Source organism: Uranotaenia lowii, chromosome 3, assembly GCF_029784155.1.
Source record: "Uranotaenia lowii strain MFRU-FL chromosome 3, ASM2978415v1, whole genome shotgun sequence".
NCBI lineage: Eukaryota > Metazoa > Arthropoda > Insecta > Diptera > Culicidae > Uranotaenia > Uranotaenia lowii.
Window position 1 is genome coordinate 123,480,300 of NC_073693.1, and position 23,982 is coordinate 123,504,281.

General features: G+C 45.5%; 3 protein-coding genes across 3 annotated transcripts; all 3 read left to right on the forward strand.

The window, feature by feature from the left end:
- Positions 1-3,988: 3,988 nt before the first annotated feature.
- On the forward strand, positions 3,989-5,055 carry LOC129757355 (DNA mismatch repair protein Msh6-like). Its single transcript, XM_055754557.1, has 2 exons — positions 3,989-4,124; positions 4,194-5,055. Exons 1-2 carry the CDS (start codon positions 4,113-4,115, stop codon positions 4,992-4,994), a joined length of 813 nt encoding a protein of 270 aa, XP_055610532.1. The 5' UTR covers positions 3,989-4,112; the 3' UTR covers positions 4,995-5,055.
- A 7,005-nt stretch (positions 5,056-12,060) lies between these two features.
- Positions 12,061-16,206, forward strand: LOC129752572 (uncharacterized). Its single transcript, XM_055748345.1, has 2 exons — positions 12,061-14,654; positions 15,483-16,206. Exons 1-2 carry the CDS (start codon positions 12,061-12,063, stop codon positions 16,204-16,206), a joined length of 3,318 nt encoding a protein of 1,105 aa, XP_055604320.1.
- A 492-nt stretch (positions 16,207-16,698) lies between these two features.
- On the forward strand, positions 16,699-21,719 carry LOC129752573 (uncharacterized). The gene is made up of 2 exons (XM_055748347.1): positions 16,699-18,411; positions 18,537-21,719. Exons 1-2 carry the CDS (start codon positions 16,699-16,701, stop codon positions 21,717-21,719), a joined length of 4,896 nt encoding a protein of 1,631 aa, XP_055604322.1.
- Positions 21,720-23,982: the final 2,263 nt, after the last annotated feature.

A 23,982-nucleotide genomic window follows, 5' to 3' on the forward strand; every position in this document is an offset into this window, starting at 1 on the left:
TGACCTTTCCCAGACAATTTTTCCCAAGGAAACAATTTTTGTCCTACCTCGTGTTGCGTCGCGGTGCCGTGACGGTGTTGCTGGTTGGCGTTGGCACAATACTCCTAGCGGCTTGCTGACAGGGATCCAAGGATCTCTTGGTGGGTGGCGAAGGCCGAACGACGATGTATTGGGTGTCGGATTCGGAAGAGGCACGCTGGGTATCGGCTGGTTCACGGTGTGCGCAAGGTCGGGTGGAGCTGGTTCCTGGTTTCCTGGAGGGTGATCCAAGGGTAAACCTTCGGTGGATCGACCGGTGGAGCTGGGAATATTATCCAGCCACAAACTACGGGGTCCTAAGGCACATGATGGGACACGGAAATGGATTAGTCGGACGCCGGGTACGGGGTTCAAAAATGGCGGTTACCTGGTTATCAGTGTGTCCCAGATAACTCGCTGGGTTGCCTACTGGCTTTGTGTGGTTGTGTTGTTTGGCGATGTCGACGTCTCGAACTTATGGATCCAAATGAGCCTGTTTCTGAGCTAGGCTATTGACCCCGTACTCCGGTCAAAGACATTTTGGGTCCGTCCTATAATTCCTCCCATCATGTCCTGTTACGCTTCGATGCGTTAGCGTTACCGTTACCATAACGCGTCCTTCAGCTCCACCTGGTGTTGACTAGCGCTCTGTTGACCTGATCACGCTGCCTCTACGCGTTCAGTATCGTGGAGTGGTCATTCTCCGTTCCTCCCCAAAGCACCTCCTTGAATCATAATGGTGTGTTCCGAAGTTTAAACTATGATTCTCACTACACTCAACGGTAAACTAACGCACTGGTTACACCTTCGAGGAGTATCCGAGCAGTGCGGTTCACATCGACCGAAGCTGCGGGGATAAGACTTCACCTTCTTGGCAGTGGAAATCGTTGGGAAAGGGTCATTCCACGATTGGGGAATACCCACGGGTAGAGTGGCTTTCGACGCCGGGTGACGCCGAGTAGTTGCGTTAAGTCCCGTACGTGTGCTGTGACAGGCGCGAGTCTAGCATAAGCTGCTCTCGACTGGCGCACGATGGGCATAAAGGTGGCAAACCTCCAACCCTGGAGATTAGAGGTCGGACTTCGAGTCGTTAGAGGAAAGGTCATGCCTTGAATCTTCAGGAGGAGAGGTTTGTGTGGTCAACTCCGAATCTTTACGATAAAAGGTCGGGTCTCGAGTCGCAAGAGGAGAGTTCAGGCCTTTAATCAACCAGAGGAGGAGTATAAGTGGTTATCTCTAGCCATTACGAGGAGAGCTCAGATCTCGAGTCGCAAGAGGAGACATCAGGTCTTGATTTTGCAGAGGAGAGGTCAACTTCGAGTCGATGCAAGGAGGGGTCGGATTTCCAGTCGTTAGAGGAGAGATCAGGCCTCGAGTCGCAAAGAGGAGAGCTTTAACGGGTGTTAAATAAAAAATGAGAATTTTTGCAATCACATATAAAAAAAAATGTTTTTTTTTCATCGATTTAAGTATTTTTCATTAATAACATAATGTATTTTCTTCAAAAATATGTCAGTGAATGTTTGAGTAAGGGCCGTGGTCTGATGTACGACGCAACTTTGTCGCGATGCTCTCACAAGAACGTTGTACGACACTTACGTCCATTTTCCGGATACAATTCCGGATTCTTGTAGTCAGTTGCTTCGTGTCCTTGGCCCTCCAATTGTTTTTATACGCTAGGGCACTGAGTAAGCCAAATAAATCCTCTATTGGGCGGCACTGGGGCAAGTTTGTTGGGTTACGATCTTTCGGCACGAACGGTATCTTTTTCTCCTCAAGGTACGCCAGCGTCTTCTTGGCGTAATGGGAAGACGCCTTGTCCGGCAAGAAGACGTACTTCCCATCCGCGTGATGCTCGTTCAGGAACGGCTTAAATCAAGGCTTTGAAATGCCCCGGTCGGAAATGGCGATGTACAACATAACCTTTTTTTCAAACTTGTACCTGAACTTGTATTTCGCTTCAGGTGGTGTGGATGACTTGTCGCTGGAGTAGTAATTATTTCCTGGAATATGCGTTTTGGACAGCGGAAAATAGCTTTCGTCATCCAGAACGAATGACGTCCCGCGGTATTTTTTGGTCATCCACCGACACTGTGATTTAACCGTCTCAATCTGCTCCTCTGTGAACTCCGGCGACCTCGTCTTCTTCCTGCAGACGATTCCTTCCATCTTGAGGGTACGATGGATCAATACGTGGGAGCAGCCATATTTCCGACCGGCGTCACGCAGGCTGGTTGCGTCCTTGTTGTCAAACAGCTTCTTTAACGATGTCTTCCTCTGCTTCGTCATTATCGTCACCGGACGACCACTTCCGACCTTCCGCTTTACGTTCAAGGAACCCAGGATACGATATACTGTACTGACAGGTACATTTCTTCCTTAAAATTTTTTTCCTTGCTGGAAATGCGTTTCGTAGAACCGTACAATGCGTTCGCGGAGCACGTGCTGTTTCGACGCCATCTTTTCTTTGAATAAATTCAAACTAGCAAAACCAAACACGCCTACTGTTTCTAGGGAACCCAAAGAGCAATTTTCTTGGAGAAAGACAATTTTAGGCTCTTTATTTGAGTTACTGAAAGGTATTGAAAACATTCTCATTTTTTGTTTAACACCCGTTATGTGGTTATCTCGAGTCATTGCGAGGAGATGTCGGTTCTAATTCTCAAGTCGTTAGAGGAGAGTTCGGACGTTTAGTGGTAAGGATGAGATTTTTTGCTGAAAGTGGTCTCGTCTATGAGTGTTGTCTTGGAGCGCACTAGCGCCAATAAACCTGCTACTATTGAAGTGTGTCAAACATTTCGAGGTGGGAACTAGGTCTGTGGCCCCAGATGGAGTTTATCACGAGTCTTCCCATTGTACCCATGCACCCAAAGTAGCAAACTAGGGGAACGCGGTCCGTAAACCGGGATTTACCACATGGATAATCAACTAATAAAAAACCCTTTCGTTAGCTGTTCTGTGTCCCAGATCTGGACCATCAACCGGTGTAGGCAATTGACCAACTTGTCCGGGTGCACTTTGATGAGTTCAGTTGAGATGCCATCCTTCCCAGCCGACTTGTTGCTTGTCAGCTGCCGAATAGCTTACTTAACTTCACTGTCATTTTTGTCTTTCTTATTATTTTTGTCATGTTCAGTCGTTTTGGTACGAGACTTCAATTTTCCCGATTTTCTCTCTTATGCTCAGGGATTTCCGAGAGAGCAAACTACTTAGAGACAACTGTTAATCTTGCCTGCTGGCATAAAGCCTGTGTTCTATAAATTTTAGGAATTATGTTCGTCAAGTTATGTCGTGAGATGGAATACTATGTAAATAAAATAACTTTAAATATGGAGATTTGTCTATACACATAAATTTTAATATAATTCCACAAAATTTTACTAATTTCAAAAACCCTTTGAATTTTGCTATGTAATTCTGTGAAAAATTTATCTAAAGTACCAAGGGATATGATAACATTTGTTATAAAGTTATAGTCATCTAAATATATATCGCAATTCGAACGCACACTCCATTTAAGAAAGTTAGAATTCTCTTCTCTAAAATTATTTAGGCTTTTATATATTTAAGGTATCGAATATCCAATCGTACTACATTTCTCATGTTATTGTTCTTTATTTGTGCAAGAGGGATATATTAACATAATGAGATTAAAATTGTATGAATACTTACTGTCTTTTTGATAGTCGAAATAATTTAATTATTCAAGCGATTAGAATCTGCTCGCATAATGCGAATACCATTTTACAAGCGATTTCCCTCTACAACCAGTAAACATTCAGGCGTCCTTGAATGCGGTTCTTTTTCGAAATCGGATTGAAGCAGATAAGATCTGGCGAGAATGATTTTTATCATCAGATGTCACCAGTTCGATGCGTCATGGTGGTCCACTCGCGACGCTGTTTGAAGACTACAATCCGACGACTTGTGAATTGGTAAACTATGTATATTTGTTAATGCGAATAAAGTGTCCCTTCCGTGGAATGTGGAAAATCTCACCTGAGTGAGAATTTCGACAGATTATAAATATGATGGGTGCCACCAAAGATTGGCGCAGTCATTAGAAGTTTATCGTCAAAACAAATTGCATCAAAATGCTGAAGTTGGTAAGTGTTGCAAAAGAAAATATCAATTGTGTTTTTGAAACAATGGATTTTTTGTCTTTTTTGCTTTAGGCTTGTATACTTTTGGTAGCTGCAACGTGCATCCATGGCGTTCCTGTGGAATCTACCTCTGATAAGTCGGATGTTACTAGGCCAGTGCCATTAATTAACAATGAGCCCATTACGGAGAGTACTAGTGAAGTTACTAAAATCACGTTGTCGAGTGATTCTCTTAGCCACATCCAGAAAGTTCCAGCTAAAGGAAACAAATTAAGTTCCGAACTAGATCAAACATCAACGATTAGCGCCCCAAAATCAAGTAAAGTAAAGCGTGAAACCAAAACAACGACTTCAACGCCTCAATCCACTCCGAAACGAGAACAACCAACCCCACCTGCTAGACGAACAACCACCAAGAGCACTCAAAACGTATCCCTGAAGACACCAATCGTCCATCCATCGGGAGCCAAAAACAAGCGCAGTGTTGATGAGTCCGAAGATAGCATTGCAACGAAACCTGTGACCCAATCACCAAACAATCGAACTCAAACGACGACAGCTAGCAACAGCAACAACGACAACGATGACAACAGTGGACCACACTTCATCCGACCGGTACCGGTGGATCAGATTTTGAAGAACCTTCACGATGCACCGAAACATCATCCATCGGAAGGATCACTAATTGTAACGAGAGCTACCACTGCTGCTCCCGAAGCTACGGCCTCCGATGTTACCGTTGACGATCACAAGATTCATCACCACAAAACGACTACAACCACCAAGAAGCCCGAGTCGGATGAGGATGACGATGATGACGACGATGATGATGACAGCGAAGATGAGACTGAAAAGAAGACTAAACATTTCTAAAAGAAAAATTGTTAAAAGATGGATTGCATTGAGATATTTGGATAAGCTTTAAATAATAAAATGGAAAAAAGGTTGTTTGGCAGAAGTTATTATTAAAGTAGGTACATATGATAGTTTTCTCAAAAAGCTGTCAAAATTTCTGTTGACCTGTAACCGTTATCCGCCCAGAAATTTTTACCCGTTACAGTTCCTAGACTGTCGATTTGACAATCTTGAATATAATATCTTTGCTAATACCAATATATCTCTCTTGTTTCCCAACCAATTTTTACAAAATGTTTAATTAAAAAAAAGTCAAAAAACATATGCTTCGACTGTAGACTGTAGATCAGCTACAGAATGCTCAAACAAATTTCTCTCGGTGTCCTAGAAAGCTGAAGTTAGAAGCTATACGTTGCATATAAGGATATATTTTTTGAAATTTTTCAAGATCATGACCACAAAAAATGATTAATATGGAAAACAGGATTGATAAGTAGACGTAATACATTTTTGCATATTCAGATTGTCAAAATACCTAACACAGAATTTTTGACGAATTTTCAAAGGTACTTACTTACTTACTTAATGTTCCCGCGCCGTGGTAAAAGACCCCCACTGTTGACGATCCGGAGCCAGCGTCTTCACCTAGTCCCAGTCAAGATTCCCATCGACAGTTCGGATTTCAGCGGCTAGGTTTCGCCGCCACGAGTTTCTGGGTCTGCCCCTTCTCCGATGACCTTCTGGATTCCAATCTAGCGCCTCTCTGCAAATCTCGTTTTGCGTGTGCCCAATCCATCTCTACTTACGTTCCCGAATCTCGATTTCTAGCGCCATTTGATGACACCGGCGATTTAGTTCCTCATTCGAGATCCAGTTGCCAGGCTACCAAGCGCGGATGATATTCCGCAGGCAGCGGTTTACAAATACTTACAGTTTTCGCGTCGTTATCGCATATGTGCACCAAATTTCGCACCCGTACAGCAATACGGATTTGACATTTGAGTTGAAGATTCGGATCTTAGTTCGTAGAGAGATCTGGCGTGGCGCCAGATGTTTCGGAGTTCGGAGACTCGCAAACGCAAATCGGGCTTTTCTGATCCGGGTTTCGATTTCCTTCTTTGTACCACCATCAGGCGTAATCTGGCTACCAAGATACTGGAAGCACTCCACTGTCTCAACCTGTTGTCCAGCTACCACGAAATTGGAACGATTTTCTGTGTTGATTTCCATCGACTAGGTCTTTCCGACATTGATTTTGAGACCTGCTGCCTTGGAGCTTTCGGTGAGGTCGTCGAGTTTGCTCTGGATGTCTTGTTGTGTTTGGGCGTGCAAAACAGTATCGTCTGCCAGGTCAAGATGTTCAGTTGCTCCATTGTTGAAGGATTTCACGGCAATCCTCGGTTTGGTCTACAGTCAATCGATCCAGTCAAGATCTCATCCATTACGGTGAGAAAAAGCAGCGGTGACAAAATACATCCTTGTCTCACTCCAGCAGTTACAGGGATTGGTTCGGACAAGACACCGTCGTGCAAGACTTTGCACGAAAATGCTTCGTACTGTGCTTCGATGAGATGGACTATAGTTTCTCCGGGACCCCTCGTCGTCTTAGGCCGATGACATAGTGAATGCTGTTTGTTTGTTTGTTTTATTATAGAGGCTTGCTGGGTAGATTCGCCTCTGATAGTGAATGCGATGCGATGCGAACCGGCGAATGCGAATCAATGCGGTGAACCACATTTGATGGAAATGTATGTGAATCGCGTAAACCTGACATACTCAACGCGGCGAAGCAGATGTCAATTTGTTCCGCCGCTCGAGTTCGCATTGGCCGCGTTCGCCAATTCGCATCGCATCGCTCTCACTATGTCATCGGCCTTAGAGCAGCCCAGATGTTTTCGTGGTTCAGTTGGTCAAATGCTTTTTCGAAATCAACGAACACCAGCAGAAGAGAGTCCTGGAATTCGTTGATTTGTTCCAGTATTATTCGTAGCGTTGTGATGTGGTCCACACATGATCGTCCGGATCGGAATTCAGCTTGTTGCCGTCGGATTTTCTCCTGGATGCTGTTCAAGATCACTTTGCAGAGTACTTTAAGGGTTGTACAGATCAAAGTTATGCCACGCCAGTTACCACACTCGGGCAGGTCTTTACAAGGATACCCTGCATCCAGTCGGCCGGGAATGTTACAGTATCCCAAATGTCAGCGAAAAGACGGTGTAACATTTGTGCTGACAAGGCAGGGTCGGCTTTCGGCATTTCATCAGAAATAAAATCGATTCCAAGCGCTTTGTTGGATTTCATGTCCTTGATTGCCGCTTCTATTTCAGCCAGCGAAGGCGCTTCCGAGTTGACGCCATTGATGCGACTTACTGTTGGTGTCTCGAGCTGCGGGTTCTGTTGGCCATCGCTATTTGTGACTCGGAAGAGTTGTTCAAAATGCTCAGTCCAACGCTTGAGGTGATCTGTTCGATCTGTCAGCAGCTTACCTGCTCAGTCTTTCAGCGGCATTCTTGCATTAGTCCTTGCACCACTAAGGCGGCGAGAAATATAATATAATAAACGGATATCTCCAATGGCGGCGGCTCTTTCTCCCTGTTCGGCTAAGGAGTTTGTCCAGGCTTTCTCGTCTGGTCTACAAGCTCGTTTAACTGCCTTTTCCAGCTCCGCATATCGTAAGCGGGCGGCTGCTTTGGCTGACATGCCTGCTCAATTCCGACTTTCGCCTTTCTCCGATCATCGATCATCCTCCAGGTTTCATCCGACATCCATTCACTTCGTCTTCCACAAACTTTACCGAGAGTACCATGGCTCGTCGTGATAAAGGCATTCTTGATTCTACACCACTGTTCTTCGACTTTTCCGTCTGTCGGCAGCTCCGAGGCTCGGGATTCAAGCTGTTCAACGTATGCCTTTTTCACCTCTAGATTTTCCAAACGGCGGACGTTTATTTATTTATTTCGTTTGTTGCGGACATAATTTTCGACTGATGCAAATGTGGTCAATTTGATTTTCTGTTCGGCCATCTCGAGATACCCAAGTGATACCCTTATGTGCTGGTCGATGGGGGAAGAGCGATCCACCGATCACCATGTTGTTGTTGCCACAAAATTCTACGGCTCTCCGTTTTCGCTCATCTGTCCTAGGCCATGGCGCCCCAGGATGCGCTCAAGGTCTTGATTGTCGGAGCCAATCTTTGCGTTGAAGTCGCCCAAATGGATTTGAATGTCACCCTTCGGATTTCTCTCTACCACGCTGTTCAGTTGACTGTAAAACTGCTCTTTCTCCTGCAAATCGGCAACGTCAGTTGGCGCATAACACTGGACCATTGTAAGGTTTCTAACCCGTGTTCTAAATCTGGCTACGATTATTCTTTCGTTTATTGGTTTCCATCTTATGAGGGCCGCGTAGGCCTGCGGGCTTAACAGGAAACCAACTCCTCGTTCCCGAGTAGCATGTTCTCCTCGTATGCCATGATATACACTGAACCCAAATTCACACTTAAAAAACACTAGAAGAATCACTTAAAAGTGAAAACGCAGTGAATTTCTTCATTTCAAGTGGCTCATGTACATTTCACTTGCCTCTCACTTAAGTTTTAAGTGACCGAATCAATATACACTAGCTCATCACTTGAGTTTTAAGTGACCGGCATTGAATGTCTTCGATGCTCACTTGAAATCCACTTGACCGGTCACTTAAGCCAATATTCACTTGCCCATCACTTAAAATTCAAGTGATTTTTTGCATAGTGAATGTCAACAATGTCAGTATTGATTGTTTCATTGTTGTTTGGAAAAGAAACAACAGAGGTTTGTTTGAGTTGGTAGATGCAGAATTAAAGTAATTTATATGTTATAAAACAATGATATTTTCCATAGGTCGACCGACAGAAACATCGTGTGAACCGGTTAACACGTCGCAGAGACCCTTTTTAAAGCAATCAGGTTTCGGATACGTTTTCCGATGATGATTTATTTTGGAAATATTCAAATGCAATTAAAGTAAGTATCATGCAAAACAAAAAATACTAGTTAAATTTATTTTATTTTTTAATTATTATTTCAGAAAAGATCAACCCGAATGTCTCGTCAAAGTGAGTAAGTCAATGATTTTTCGAAGCCGAAAAATCTTTTTGAAGAAGAAAAAGTGACGTTTTTTACGTTGTATTTTTAATAAATAATTGTTTTGTAGAAACAAAGTTGATTAATGTTTGATATTCCGAAATTTCACCTAAAAACCACTACAATTGAAAGATATTAATGACCTGAGCAAACATTTGAAATTGACTTTGCCATTCACTTGAAATTCACTTGATCGCTCACTTAAGTGATTTCACTTGACCGGTCACTTAAAATTCACATGAATTTACGTATGGCGCAAATTCACTCCAGATGTCACTTACCTTTAAAGTGAAAATTATTTTCGGTGTAACTTAAGGTGGAGAAAAAAGCCAAAGTCGCGGTGGACGGATATGGGAATGATAAAACAGGTAGTGTTCAGCTTTACGATCCAAAATGTAATGAACCAGCATTTATTGGGCAAAGCATTGCAGGGCTTCATGTTCCCTTTTTTTAGTATTTTCTCTTTTACTCTTCATCGATTACATGCTTAAGTAGTTTGTTGGGGTTTTTGGGTTAAAATATAACAATTCCTTTTCCCTTAAATTTGTTTATAAATTCGAATTCAAACAAGCTTGAAATTTCCAAAACAATTCTACTAAATTTCGAAATACTACTTAAAATGTTCGCAAAATATTTACGTTCTTTAAACTTATTCGATAAGAAACTATAGAAAATTTCAACTATTCAAAAGTACACGTAGTCACATAATTTTCGCTTCTTGGATTTTCTAGTTGAACGACGAATCGAACGCTGCTCTGGAACAGCTTCCTGATCAACTTGCTGCTCGAGTTCCGTCTCCATTGGAACCAAATCCGGTAGAGCTTCATGCTCAGTAAACAAAAATGAATCGGCTGGGAAACCGAAAAAACCTTCAGCATCTGAATCTGAACTGACATCGTCCCGATCTTCTCTCCTCCTCTTAGTATGCTGTTGTGTGATGTTGGTTTGCTGAATGTTGCTACGTCGATCAAAATTATTGGGATGCAGTACCAATTTCCTTCCTCTGCGAGAAACGGGCAAAATCTTCAATTGACGTCTGTGCGCCTGAAGAATGCGACCACCGAGCGAGATCTGATCTGAAAACCTCGCACCGATCCGCTCGTGTCGCAAAAAAAATCCCGTTCTCGAATTGTGAATTTATCACTGCGCTCGACCAATTTCTTCTCGAAGCAACAGCAATCCACACAAAAAAATTGTCTTCCAACAGCAGCAAAAAAAACCAATCTTCCTCTCACAGCAGCGGTCAATCGCAACTTCCGAACCGCAGCAACAACAGTCCTCCGGGTAGCAGCAGGCAACCCAAATTATCCAAACAGCAGCAACAACAGCCTTCCGGTTAGCAGCAGTCAACCCAAATCGCACCACAGCAGCAACAACAACCAGCAAAATCCACTCTGGATGTAAAAAACAGCAATAAAAAACTTTTAACAAACGTTTTGGGCGATAAAAGACACAAATTGTGTTTCTTCTGCACGTTTTCGCTCCCAATTGCAGACAAAAGACTTCCACTTTGACAACTGAAATTTACCACAGTTGATTTTTATTAACTGTCTTGTGAGTGAGACAGTGGTCAGATAATGGTGAGACGTGAGATGAACACCAAGAAAAAGGGATAATGAAAATCTTATCCGATCACAAAATGGTACACACCGAAAATTTAACCTCGTGGTTAACAAAATGGTGACGTACTTCTACTTGTTGATGAAATTTGTAAATTCTTTGCAAAATCGCTTTTCGATCAAATTTTCGCTCACAAAACTTGCTGTAGCATAGCATGCACTTGTTCTGGTTAAAAAAAAATAAATCCTTTGAAGGAATTTACAAAAAAAATCTGTCGCAACCATGTGTTAAACCGTTTTTTCGCACTGGGTCGCGCCGCACCAACACACTCAACCACAGCGACGGTAGGTACCGCTGTATCACACCTTGTCCGCACGAAACGTCAGTGATAGCGGATAGAAAAACAGTGAACTGAAAACTATCGACTGAAAAAACGTGTTCGCCCGAGAATTCGATAATTATTACTAATTTATAATATAATAAAGCTAATAGTACGTTCTAGTTTGCAATAAGTGAAGCCTATTGCGGTTATTGTGAATCTTACATCTAATAGTACGGTGGTAATCCTTACAAACTAATAGTACGGATAGTAAGCGTAGGTTAGTAGATACATGCAATGCTTGATATATGCAATCACAGTTTAGACTAGATAAGATTAAAATTTGATATTTGTGCTACAGCTGCTGTTCTGGAAACAAAAAAGAGAAGAGTGCCTTAAGCGTCTAATATTAAAAATAAGTACCAAACACTCAAGAAACAGGTAACAAAGGTGAAGTACAAAAAGTGTTAACCAAAAACCTAACCTAAAAACTTTTTACAGTATTCCCACATCCGATCCTGTAACGATACACTGAAGGGACACTAAACGTAAGTCTATCATATCTACAGTTAAAATAATCAATATTTACAAAAAATATTCATGTAAAAAAACAACAACAATATGCACAACAACAAAATAACGAAATACTTATATCATTTTATAATTATAATCTCTCACGATAGGAATTTTTTAACGCTAGTTGTAATACACGTTATAAAATCGGAAAACCGTCTATCTTTTCGTTGCATCTTGCAACATTTTAAAAAATTCGTTTATGGTGATCGGGGAAGCTGGAATTATGGCGCCAAAGAAGCCAAGTGTGAGTTGTGGTATGTGCCGGGATCCGGACGATAGTCGGATGGTTAGCTGCGACGATTGTGGATCGTGGTTCCATTTCAAGTGCGTGGGTGTGAATGAAGACATCGAGGAGGTAGATTGGAGTTGTTCAGCGTGCGTGGCAAAACGGACAGATCAAATCTCATCGGTCAACATCAATCCTGCAGGAAATGGAACGGGTCCAAAATTGACGGGCGAACAAGAGCAAGCTAAACAACTCAGCGAATTCCAGAAGAAATTGGACCAGATGCAGGCAAAGTTTGAAGAACAGCAGCGTACGTACCAGGCGCTGCTTACAGAAAAGGATCGTCAGTTGGAGTCTGTGGTGACAGATCTCAAGATCCAGTTTGATCGTCGTATGGAAGCCAGAGAGAGAGAAATTCGCGAGGAGTTGAGCATTCCGACCGCTCCACCGTCTGCAAATTCGACGACTGTAGGAGGAACGAACAACCGGTCATCGAATGAAGTGAAAATGGCGATGGAGAAAATGGAAAAGCAGCTCGCGGAGATGTCGAAGAAGCAGGATCAGCAAACGAGGACTCTTGAGGAGCGAATTCGGGCGATGGAAATCAACAGAAGTCGATCAAACGTATCCGATTCCGATCCCAACGAGCTCAGCCGAAGTCAACTGGCCGCGCGGCACGCAGTGACGAAAGAGCTGCCTACGTTTTCGGGCAATCCGGAAGAGTGGCCTCTTTTTATTTCGACGTACGAAAGCAGTACCAGGATGTGCGGTTTCAGTGACGAAGAAAACCTTCTTCGACTCCAGCGTAGCCTGAAGGGGAGAGCCCTCGAGACCGTTCGAAGCCGGTTACTGCATCCAGCGGGACTTGCAGGTGTCATTAGGACGTTAAAAACGCTGTACGGGCGGCCGGAAGTTATCGTCCACTCGCTAGTCTGCAAGATTCGGGAAATGCCATCGCCGAAGACGGAGAAGTTAGGAACTCTGATCGATTTCGGTGTTGCAGTCCAGAACATGTGTGCGACGATCGTGGCAAGTGGACTAAACGAGCACTTGTGCAACGTGGCACTTCTTCAAGAGCTCGTCGAAAGACTACCATCAACCGTGAAGCTCGACTGGGCGAAACATCGTTCAACGTTACAGGCGGTGACACTCGATGACTTCAGCAAATGGTTGGAGATACTCGTGGAAGCGGCATGCGTGGTAACGATTCCATCAACGATCAGTGCGTACGCTAGCAAGCCTGAGAAGCGTATACGGAAGGAGGAAGTTCATGTTCACCTCCAATCCAGCTCCAGTCAAGCGGCGGCAGGATCGACGGCCTCTACGACGTACCCCAGAAATACAACGAAGCCAGCAGCGTCGAAACAGTGTGTCATTTGCCAAGGAGGATGTAGCAGTGTGGGATCATGCAGGAAGTTTCAAGACCTGGATATCGGGGCAAGATGGGCAGCGCAGAAGCAGAACAAGTTGTGCCGGAAGTGTCTGGCGAAGCATTTCGGAGCGTGCGCAGTGAAGCAAGCTTGCGGAAGAAACGGCTGTTCATACATGCATCATGAGCTGCTACATGATGATTCCAGATACCAGCGAGCAGAAAATTCCTCAACGGTGAATTCCCAAGGCGCGGCAGAAACACCTGTCGAACAGTGCAACACTCACGTCAGTTACGTCAGCAAGATTCTCTTCCGCTACGTTCCAGTCATCCTACACGGACGAGGCAAGCTCGTTCGCACTGTCGCATTTTTGGACGAAGGCTCATCGGCGACGCTGATGGAGCACAGCTTACTAGACGAGTTGGAGCTGGACGGAGAGTCGTATCCGTTGTGCCTAGGCTGGACGGGAGATCATCAACGACAGGAGATGAAGTCCGTGATGTTACCTCTGGACATTTCCGGAACGCGCGGTGGAGAGAAATACCGACTGTCGAAAGTCCACACGGTGGAGAATCTGTCGCTACCGCAGCAGACGTTGAAGATGGCAAAGCTAGCATCCGAGTATGAGCACCTGGACGGCGTATCAGCGGATTCTTATCTCAACGTTCGGCCGCGGATACTCATCGGTATAGATAACTGCCGTTTGGGTCAGGCGTTGGACAGCAGGGAAGGTGGCAAAGACGAACCGATTGCCGCTAGAACACGCCTAGGATGGATAGTGTTCGGACCAGGCTCTACGACATCTCATCCAACGACGAACTTCACAGCGCACCACAGTATTCACGTGTGTCCGTGCTGCGAGCAAAGTGACGCGGATCTTCATAACATGGTGAAAACGTACATGTCCCTAGACAGCACGGGAGTAATGAGTTCCGTTAAACCTCTCTTATCGAAGGACGACGAGCGAGCGGAGCAGTTGCTGAAATCGTTGACGCGTGTGAAGGGCAAGCGAATGGAAACCGGACTGCTTTGGCGGTGTGACGATGTTCGACTGCCGGACAGCAAACCGATGGCGATGAGACGGCTGATCTGTTTGGAGAAGCGAATGCAGCGGGACCCGGCGTTGGCTGAAGCGGTGAAGGAGAAGATTCGGGATTACGAACGAGCCGGGTACATCGAGAAGCTGACGAAAAACCAGTTAGCCGAGAAATTCGATCGGGTTTGGTATCTCCCAATCTTTCCGGTTGTCAACCCAAATAAACCGAAAAAGATGCGCTTGGTTTGGGACGCAGCAGCTAAAGTCTTAGGACTCTGCCTGAATTCATTTCTATTAACGGGACCTGATCATCTCACCTCTTTGGTCTTCGTTCTACAACGTTTCCGGGAGTTCCGTATAGCCATCACCGGCGACATTCGGGAGATGTTTCTGCAGATCTTGATGAACTGGTTCGATCAACAGTGCTTGAGATTCCTATGGCGGGACGGCGAGCAAGATCGCAGCCCAGTGTAACAGTTGTATTTATTAGTCATGTATTCAGTAACGTATTTTGCGCACACAAGTAGCACAGAATTAGAAAAAACATATGCTGAAGTTCTCTCAGTGTGGAACTTTTCACATCACTCTGGAACACCCCTCGTACGGTGTAAATGTCAAAAAAAAAAAAAACTAAAAACGAAGAAATCATTTTTCGGAGTGTCGAAAAGAAAAGAAAAAAAAATACGGAAAATTGCTGACGTGGTGTTTGAAGGAAAAAGCGCGCGGACACTTTTCTTATTGAGCGCGTTGGTGAAAAGCGTCGGTTCGACCGTAACCGGAAGGCGGAGGACGATCAGCAGGATCCGGACATCACCACGATAGTCGACATTCTCCGGTGCCGATTCCGGATTGCACCGAGCAAGAATTCAACGGTTCTGGCGGCTGCTGGTGAGTTTTTTTATAATGATTTGCTGCGGAATATTTGCTAATCACCACACGTGACTTTGGCCAGGTTGTCCCGCCCATCAAAACGGTTCGGAAAACGCTGCGGGGAAGGCCTTGGAGGCTCAGACACAGCGCTCCTTTCAAAGCTGCAAAAAACTTTGAGCGGGCTGATTGCCGAAGACCAACGGGTGAGTTAACCTCAATTGGCAAAATGTGCCTCCACTAAAGTTATTGCGTGTTCCAGGCAGAGCCAGTCAGTCGGAGCGCACTACATCGCATTGGCATTAGGGAAGACCCATAGCATAACAGCCCCAATATCGGGTAAGACCGCAAAGCAAAACGGGAATGAAAGTCCAAAATTAATGGTGCCATTCCCACCAGGGCTTTTCTTTGTTTTTGTTTCCCCTCTTTAGTCCCCAGCAGCCAAGCCGTAGCCACGCCACGTCAACTCACGTCGGTGCGCCTCACTGTTCGCCAGTCACCTGCGCCGGGTGCGATCAAGCGATCCGCATCCGGGTCGTCCACGGGCATCGCAGCAGCCAGGTTCCGTCGTCTGGTGATGACAAGTCTGCCAACCGGGCAGCAGCAACAATAACAGCCATCTGGGCTTGGTCCGACAAGCGATCCACATCCGGGTCGTCAACAAGCATCGCAGCAGCAAGGTTCCATCGTCCGGTGACAACAAATCTGCCAACCGGGCGTCAGCAACAACAACAGCCATCTGGGCCTGGGTCGATCAGGCGATCCGCATCCTGGTCGCCAGCGGGTATCGCAGAAGCAAGGTTCCGTGGTCCGGTGACCGCAAACTTGACAATCGGGCATCAGCAACAACAACAGCATCGCTTCGCAAGCCATCGCAAGAAGTCATCCCAGAATCGGACTTTGCTGGGGCTCCTCAGAGGCCTGCGAGCGACCGTAGCAGAAAAATTAGATCCGGTTTCGACATCCGGCCAGCTTTGGTTCATCGATCACAAGGGAAGTACCCACCAAATGATCGCGACAACATTCTCGCAAGGCATGAGATGCGAGAAGGCCACCATCTCGATCCGTGCTGCATCGCTAGCGGAATCCTGTGTTGTTGGAACAGCACTCTTGGCAGATCAACAGTTTGATGGCAGTGGGCACTCGAGTCGATAGGCGAGCAGATACCTGTAGTGCATGTGCATGCCGCGCCGGAAGTAAAGTCAGAGTGAGTAAGACGTTTCTTTGAATACATGCAATCACGAGAACATAATTTTTATTAGTTGTGGCATATTTGGTGATGAGGAGCTTTACCGTGCGCACTCCCACGCCTTTTCATATTAAGAAAAATCTTCAACATTGGCGCCCAACTACAATTAACCCACATTTTTGATTGTTTTTGTGGTATCTTTATGTTGCTGTTTAGTTTATGCAGCATATTTTGAAGTTTAAAAGTTTGGCAATTTGTATTTAAGATTATTAGACCCTTTTTTCAAAATGGATATGGATCCAGCTTGTCTTTCTGAAGACGAGGTGAGTTATGAGTTGGCGCTACGTCACGTAGCAAATTTAAGCTCTCTTCCTAGAAGAGCGAAAGCGTTGAAACTTCGGCAAATTATGCTAGAAGATATAAGAAGCAATAAAATTTACGACAATTCTTCGCACATAATGGATGCGGAGCAAAATATTCGTGTCTGTCAAGAACGCGTACATACTTTGCTTGATCAATTAAAAACGGCCTACAAAGCAGCCGATTATCAGTTTATGCGTCAAGCCATTTCGCGTCTGATTCATTATCGGGATCGTCTAGCGATAGTTGAACCAACATCAAAGCTAGAAGACATGTATAAAACTCTCACCCTTCTGGTTCAATGTTCATTAGAGGACATTGAAGACGTGTTAAATAATCCGCGGAAGAAAGTAAGTGGACAAGTGCTAAGTGCTAGTGAGGATTATGGTGCAGCAGCAGTGGATCTGAGCGCATCCCGAGCCGAGTCGAGCAGAACAGGAACCATTCCAAAAGCTTCGAGGGACAGGATCGCAGCCAGCTCGAATCAGCTAGTCGACATCGGAAAGGAGCAGCCAGCTCGCAGTGCATCGCAGTCGGAGGCCAACTCATTCAGTTCAGGACGCGAAAGCACGTACTTAGGGAATTCACCATGGGTGAGCGGAGTTGCCGCAGTTGAAGAACCAGTTTCGAGGAGACATCTGCAGAGGCAACTGCTTTCAGACCGAGAGCGCAACGTGCACGAATCGCAGCAGGCAGCATCATACCTGCGCGGCGCTGAAGAACGTAATTTTGGGTCACAGCCACAACAGTTTAGTCGTCATCGTGCAGCTAGAAGCAGCGAGAAGCTTGGGTTTCAGGAAGACGACTCTGCTCCGCCACCGTACGCTTCAAGAGAAGCGGGAGAGTCATTTGCGAGGAATGAGTACAGCCGTTTAAGAGATGAATTACTGGAGCGATATATGCGACGTGAACAGGAAGCAAACCAACAACGGCGCTGGGAAGACCGACGTTCTTCGAGCAAGGCGATTCACAATTGGCAGATTTTCTACAAAGGTGAGAGGGATGGCGCGTCGTTGAACGAATTTATTCAAAGCGTGGAGGTGTTCGCATTGTCAGAAGAGGTTCCGGAGCAAGTTTTGTTGCAGAACATCAAGCACTTATTGAAAGGTGATGCTTTAAAGTGGTACGCGAGAGCATTCTTGAGAGGCGATTTGAGATCCTGGGGTGATTTCAAGCGGTTAATCCGGGGAGAGTTCCTACCAAGCAGCTACGCATACATTTTGAGGGCTGAGGCATATCATCGGCTCCAAGGGGAGCAAGAAACTTTTAGTGACTTCTTCGCAGACATTTCTACACTGTTCAGCTATGCAAATCCTCCCGCAACGGATAGAGAGAAATTGTTTATAATAAAAAAGAACATGAATTCTACGTACGCTCCGGTAGCAGCAGCACAGCAAGCAGCTTCGGTTGAACAACTGGTAGAAGCATGTAAGGAATTCGACGAGCTCAGAAAGCTCCAACAGCTGCAGCGGCGAATGCTACTTCCGGCAGCATCGCTGTTAGAACCATCGCTCGCTACGCCAGTGCCAGTACAACGCGCTAATCGCAGTGCTCCGATGAATCAGCGCTACGGAAGAGTCAATGTGCTAGAAGAAATGAACAGTCGCAGAAATGAAGAAGCAGTGAGTTCATACGGTGAATCGTCGGTGATCAACAGTAGCAACAAGGTGGAAGATCGTTTGGAGGAACTGATTCATCAGGTCGACGCATTGAGGGTGAGATTTGAACGCAGGGAGCAAAACACTACAAACACGCGGGAAAATCAATCGCGACCGGCCGTGTCCGGTCAGGAGCAACCAGAACCAACGAGCGTAAACACTCGACCACCAATGATTTGCTGGAATTGCGACGAGGAGGGACATCGCTTTATGGATTGTTCCAAACCACAAGCGATACTATTCTGCTATCGGTGTGGGCAAAAAGGTTTTTCGTTAAGGAGCTGCCCAAGTTGCCGTCATCGTTCGGGAAACGCCCCGGCGGGGAACTAGTAACGGAGGGACCAAATTCCTCGCCATGTTTTGATGATCCTTCCCAAATACCGGATTTCAACAACATCAACTCTTTAGTCATCAATCTAAACAACGACAATCGACCGCATGCAGTAATCGAAGTCCTGGGAAAAAGCATCACTGGTCTGTTAGATAGCGGGGCGAACTGCTCGCTTCTCGGAGGAAGCTGTGTACAGCTAGTGGAGCAGCTAAAATTGCGGAAAGGATCGTTGGCTGGAGGAATTAAGACTGCAGATGGAACGGAGCATCATTTCCAAACGTTTGTTCGTCTACCTATTGCTTACAATGGAAAGACCCGAGTAATCCCAGTATTGCTTTTACCGACCCTGCCGGATTGCGTGATTCTGGGGATGAACTTTTGGAATGAATTCGGAGTCAAGGCCATATGTTGTAGCATGAAATTACAAGGTGAAGTCCAGGGCAACGATGAAGAGGAGGTCAACAGTAACTTCGACAGCAACGTAACGAGCAAGAGACATCAACAGAAGCAGTTGTTGCCGGAACAATCAGTCATCCTAGAAGCAACAGTAGCAAACTTCCCTACAGCAACGGAAGGTCGTCTGGGTCGCACGAATCTATACACACACCGCATTGAAATCGGGGAAGCGCAACCGAAAAAGCAGCGTTACTATGTGATGTCGAAATACGTGTTGGACGAGGTAAACAAGGAAATAGACCGAATGATAAAGCTGGACGTGATAGAAGAAGCTCGCTTTTCGCCGTGGAACAACCCGCTGGTAGCCGTGAAAAAGAAAACGGGTCAGTATAGAGTATGTCTAGATGCTCGCCACCTAAATTCCATTATGATCAACGAAGGTTATCCAATCCCGCAGATTGCAGCTATCATGAATAACCTCAGCGGTTGCAAGTTCATTTCATCGATTGATCTAAAGGACGCATTTTGGCAAATACCTCTGGAAACAGCTTCAAGGCAACTTACGGCTTTTACGGTACCTCAGCGCGGCCACTTCCAGTTTAAGGTGGTGCCGTTCGGATTGTGCACCGCTAGCCAAGGACTGGAGAGAGTAATGGTTACCATCTTCGCGGATATGGAACCAAAGGTCTTCCACTACCTTGACGACATTATTGTGTGTTCGGAGACCTTTGAAGAGCATATAAAGTTACTTGAAGAAGTGGCCAAAAGACTTCGTGCGGCTAATCTGACAATTTCTGCTGAAAAATCCTGTTTCTGTAGGAAAGAAATAAAATACCTGGGATATGTATTAAACGAAGATGGCTGGATGGTGGATCCGGAAAAAACAAGCTGCGTAGTCAATTTCCCGATTCCAACAACCAGGAAAGAGGTGCAGCGCTTCATCGGCATGTGCAACTGGTATCGTCGGTTTGTAGCTGACTTCTCGGAGATAGCGACGCCTCTCACGGAACTCACCAAAACAAAACACAAATTTCGGTGGACGGTTGAAGCGGAAGAAGCATTTCTACGACTCAAATCAGCCTTGGTTTCGACGCCGATTCTTGCGCCACCGGATTACACGAAGCAGTTCGCGATCGCTTGCGATGCGAGTGATGTAGCGATTGGAGCAGTACTTACTCAAGAAACTGATGGTCAAGAGCATCCAATATGCTACTTCTCACAAAAATTATCGACAGCAGAGCGGAAATATTCGGTGACGCAGCGAGAGTGTTTGGCAGTAATCAGAGCCATCGAGAAATTCAGAGGATACGTAGAAGGCGTTCATTTCATCGTGTATTGTGACCACTCTGCCCTCAGCTACCTCAAAACGATGAAGAATCCTACAGCACTGATGTGCAGATGGCTGCTACGACTCAATGCTTTTGATTTTGAGATTCGCTACCGAAAGGGATCGGTAAATGTGGTTCCAGACACGCTGTCCAGGATTGTAGCTCCAGTAACATTCACTCAAGGTTCAAATGCAGATGACTGGTATGCTAGAATGAAGCAGAACGTTAAAGAAACGCCGAACAAGTTCGCCGACTTTCAGATCATTCAGGACGAGTTGTATAAGAATTGTACCTCCAAGGATGACGCCGGGAACACTACGCATCGTTGGAAGAAAGCAATACCCAAGGAAAATCGTGTAGAAATCATGCAGAAATTCCACGACGCACCTTCAGCCGCGCATCTGGGATTTCAAAAGACTTTGCAGAAAATTCAGGTACACTTCTACTGGCCGAAGATGAGAGAAGAGGTTTCACGGTACGTCAAGCAGTGCAAGGTTTGCAAAGGTAGCAAAGCTGCAAACTCCAAGATGATGCCTCAAATGGGGAAGCTGAAGCCAGCACGCACCCCATGGGAACTAATCTCCATAGATTTTGTCGGTCCTTTAACACGCTCACGTTCTGGTAACACGGTTATGCTTGTCGTGGTGGATTGGGTTACCAAGTATATCGTCGTTCATCCGATGAAATCAGCGGATTCTTGCAAGATGGTGGAGTTCCTCGAGAATCAAGTCTTCCTGAAATTCTCACGTCCAAGAATAATCCTTTCAGACAACGGAAAACAGTTCATCTCCTCTGCCTTTAAATCTCTTTTGAGCAAGCACAACATACAGCACATGCTGACGGCGTATTATTGTCCTATGGTGAATAACGCAGAGAGAGTCAATCGAGTCTTGGTAACCTGCATACGATCGTTGATAGACGAGGATCATCGGACCTGGGACGAGCATCTGCCTGCAATTTGCGCAGCCATCAACAGCGCCAAGCATGAAGTAACGGGAACCAGTCCGCACGTCGCAAATTTTGGAAGAGAACTAATCCTGCACACCGATTTGTACACTCAGGAAGGTCTGAACACCGACGAAGATCCAAAAATCGCTCTGGATATCCGTTTATCCACGATCAGACGCATACAGGAGTTTGTGATGAAACGAATCCGAAACAACCATGCGAAGTCGAAGGAGCGGTATGATTTACGAAAGAGAACTGTGATATTTAACGTAGGAGATCTGGTATGGCGAAGAACTTTTACCCAGTCGTCTAAGGTGGATCACATAAATCGTAAACTAGATCCGAAATTCCTGCCAGCGATAGTGAAAGCAGTACTTGGTACCAACCTGTACACTCTTGAAGATGTGTCAACCGGGAAACGTGGTCAGTACCACGCTAAGGATATCAAAGCGGACTAAGAACGATTTTTAGAGCTATGTAAGCATTCAAGCTGACCACAAGCTCATTTGGAGCAGAAAACACGAAATGGAGAAGGCTGAAGGACCAACATCATCTTTGAAACCTCGCCCCAACAACTCGGAACTAAATATGAAGAATTCTCCCAGTCGAACAACTCAAGGGAACACAGCTGAGGCTAATTCGTTGTTTGTGCACCGACGAGTACCAAGAATAGGCGTTCATGAAGGAGACAACGGCCTTGCGTGGGACCAGCGTCAGCTGTACGGACTCTGAGAACTCGGCCATGCAGTTCGTCAGAATTTGGGGAGGGCCGGCAACCTTGCGTGGGATTGCCGCCGCTCAGTGTCCTGAAAGCAATCCTGTCATTCACAGCAGCGTTATCGCGCTTGGGATAGTAGAACTGGTGAGTCACCGTAGCCAGGCGCTACACACCACGTCGCTGCAATTGAAACGATTGTCAGGACACCAACAACCACAAAAACGAATAGCAGGTACACATTCAAGCTATGTAAGCAGACTTCATGTTGCCAACCACGAGCTTTAGACGCCACCTAAATACGAAATCATGATGGCAGACAGACCGACATCTACTCAACCTTGCCTCTCATGCTCTTCGGAGAAAAAGTCATCGTTGTACATTCTAGGCAGCATCATGAAGAGCCTCCGAAATCATCGAACAACCGAAAGCGAAAACCCGTCAGACTATCAACGGAACGAGGTATGAAAACACCGAAGAGAAACTACGGAGGAAATTCGTCATCGAACGACAAATGCAGCCAGCAGACGCATTCAACGAACCATTGAATGTGATGAAATACCGAATGTAACGGCACACCGACTTCGACAAAACCCGAACACGTCAAGCCAGGAACCCGTCACTTCGCTCTCCTAGGAAAGGAACCGGCGAAACAAAGTCACCACCACAGAAGCGAAGCGACGCAGGCACATCCCGAAACGACATTCCATCGAATACAGCACTGCACTGCAAGTTGTGAGGGGTAGATATCATGACGGCCGCTACCGCCATATCGACTTCAGTGTAGGCTGTGGCACTTCCAAGGCACTCATCTACTCGTTTATCCCGCTATGCACGCAGTACCATCACTGACGATGACGAGCAACATGCTGCTAAAATAAGCACTAACCAAGATTGGAGGCCACGAACTACTGAACAAACCCCATCTATGGCACATCTGTTCAATTTGGACACAAAACCCACTTACTATGAAAACATAATGAAGAATTCAAGCTTTAATAATGCAATTTAATTCAACTCACTCTTAAATACTATCCATTGGGTCAAGTCAAATATTAAGTACGGTTTGGGGGTCGTCAGGACAAATGATCAAAAGCAACGCGATCTAGAGGCGCGGTTGATAACCTCTATTCCGGACTCCTGACGATTTGGGAACTAAATACTCCCTTTCCTATTGCCTTGCTTAAAATCTTTTGTAGATTAGTTTAAATGCCAAACTTCTTATCTGTTACCTGTTAAATCGTCTAGTTTTTGATTATTAAGCTATCACGATTTTAGTTAAATGTTTCATGGGATCAATCAGAGTGCAACATTCAGAGACGTTTAGCCACCATGAGATGGCGTTGAGATCACCATCTAGGCACACAGTGTGGCCGTGTTTTGCAGTTCAGCTGCCGTATAGTATAGCTTTGCAGTTCAGCTGCCGTATAGTACAGTATAGTTATCGTCTTAGCGGTTCAGCCGCTCATCGTAATCAAGTTACGCGTGGGATTTACCCACACTCTCTGATCTTTCTAAGTCTCGGCGCTTCGGAACCTAAGCGGAAGCAGAGAGTTTTTTGTGAGGTTCTTCTAAGCCTCACAAAAAACTCTGATCCCATGATAGGATTGTGTAACAGTTGTATTTATTAGTCATGTATTCAGTAACGTATTTTGCGCACACAAGTAGCACAGAATTAGAAAAAACATATGCTGAAGTTCTCTCAGTGTGGAACTTTTCACATCACTCTGGAACACCCCTCGTACGGTGTAAATGTCAAAAAAAAAAAAAAACTAAAAACGAAGAAATCATTTTTCGGAGTGTCGAAAAGAAAAGAAAAAAAAATACGGAAAATTGCTGACGTGGTGTTTGAAGGAAAAAGCGCGCGGACACTTTTCTTATTGAGCGCGTTGGTGAAAAGCGTCGGTTCGACCGTAACCGGAAGGCGGAGGACGATCAGCAGGATCCGGACATCACCACGATAGTCGACATTCTCCGGTGCCGATTCCGGATTGCACCGAGCAAGA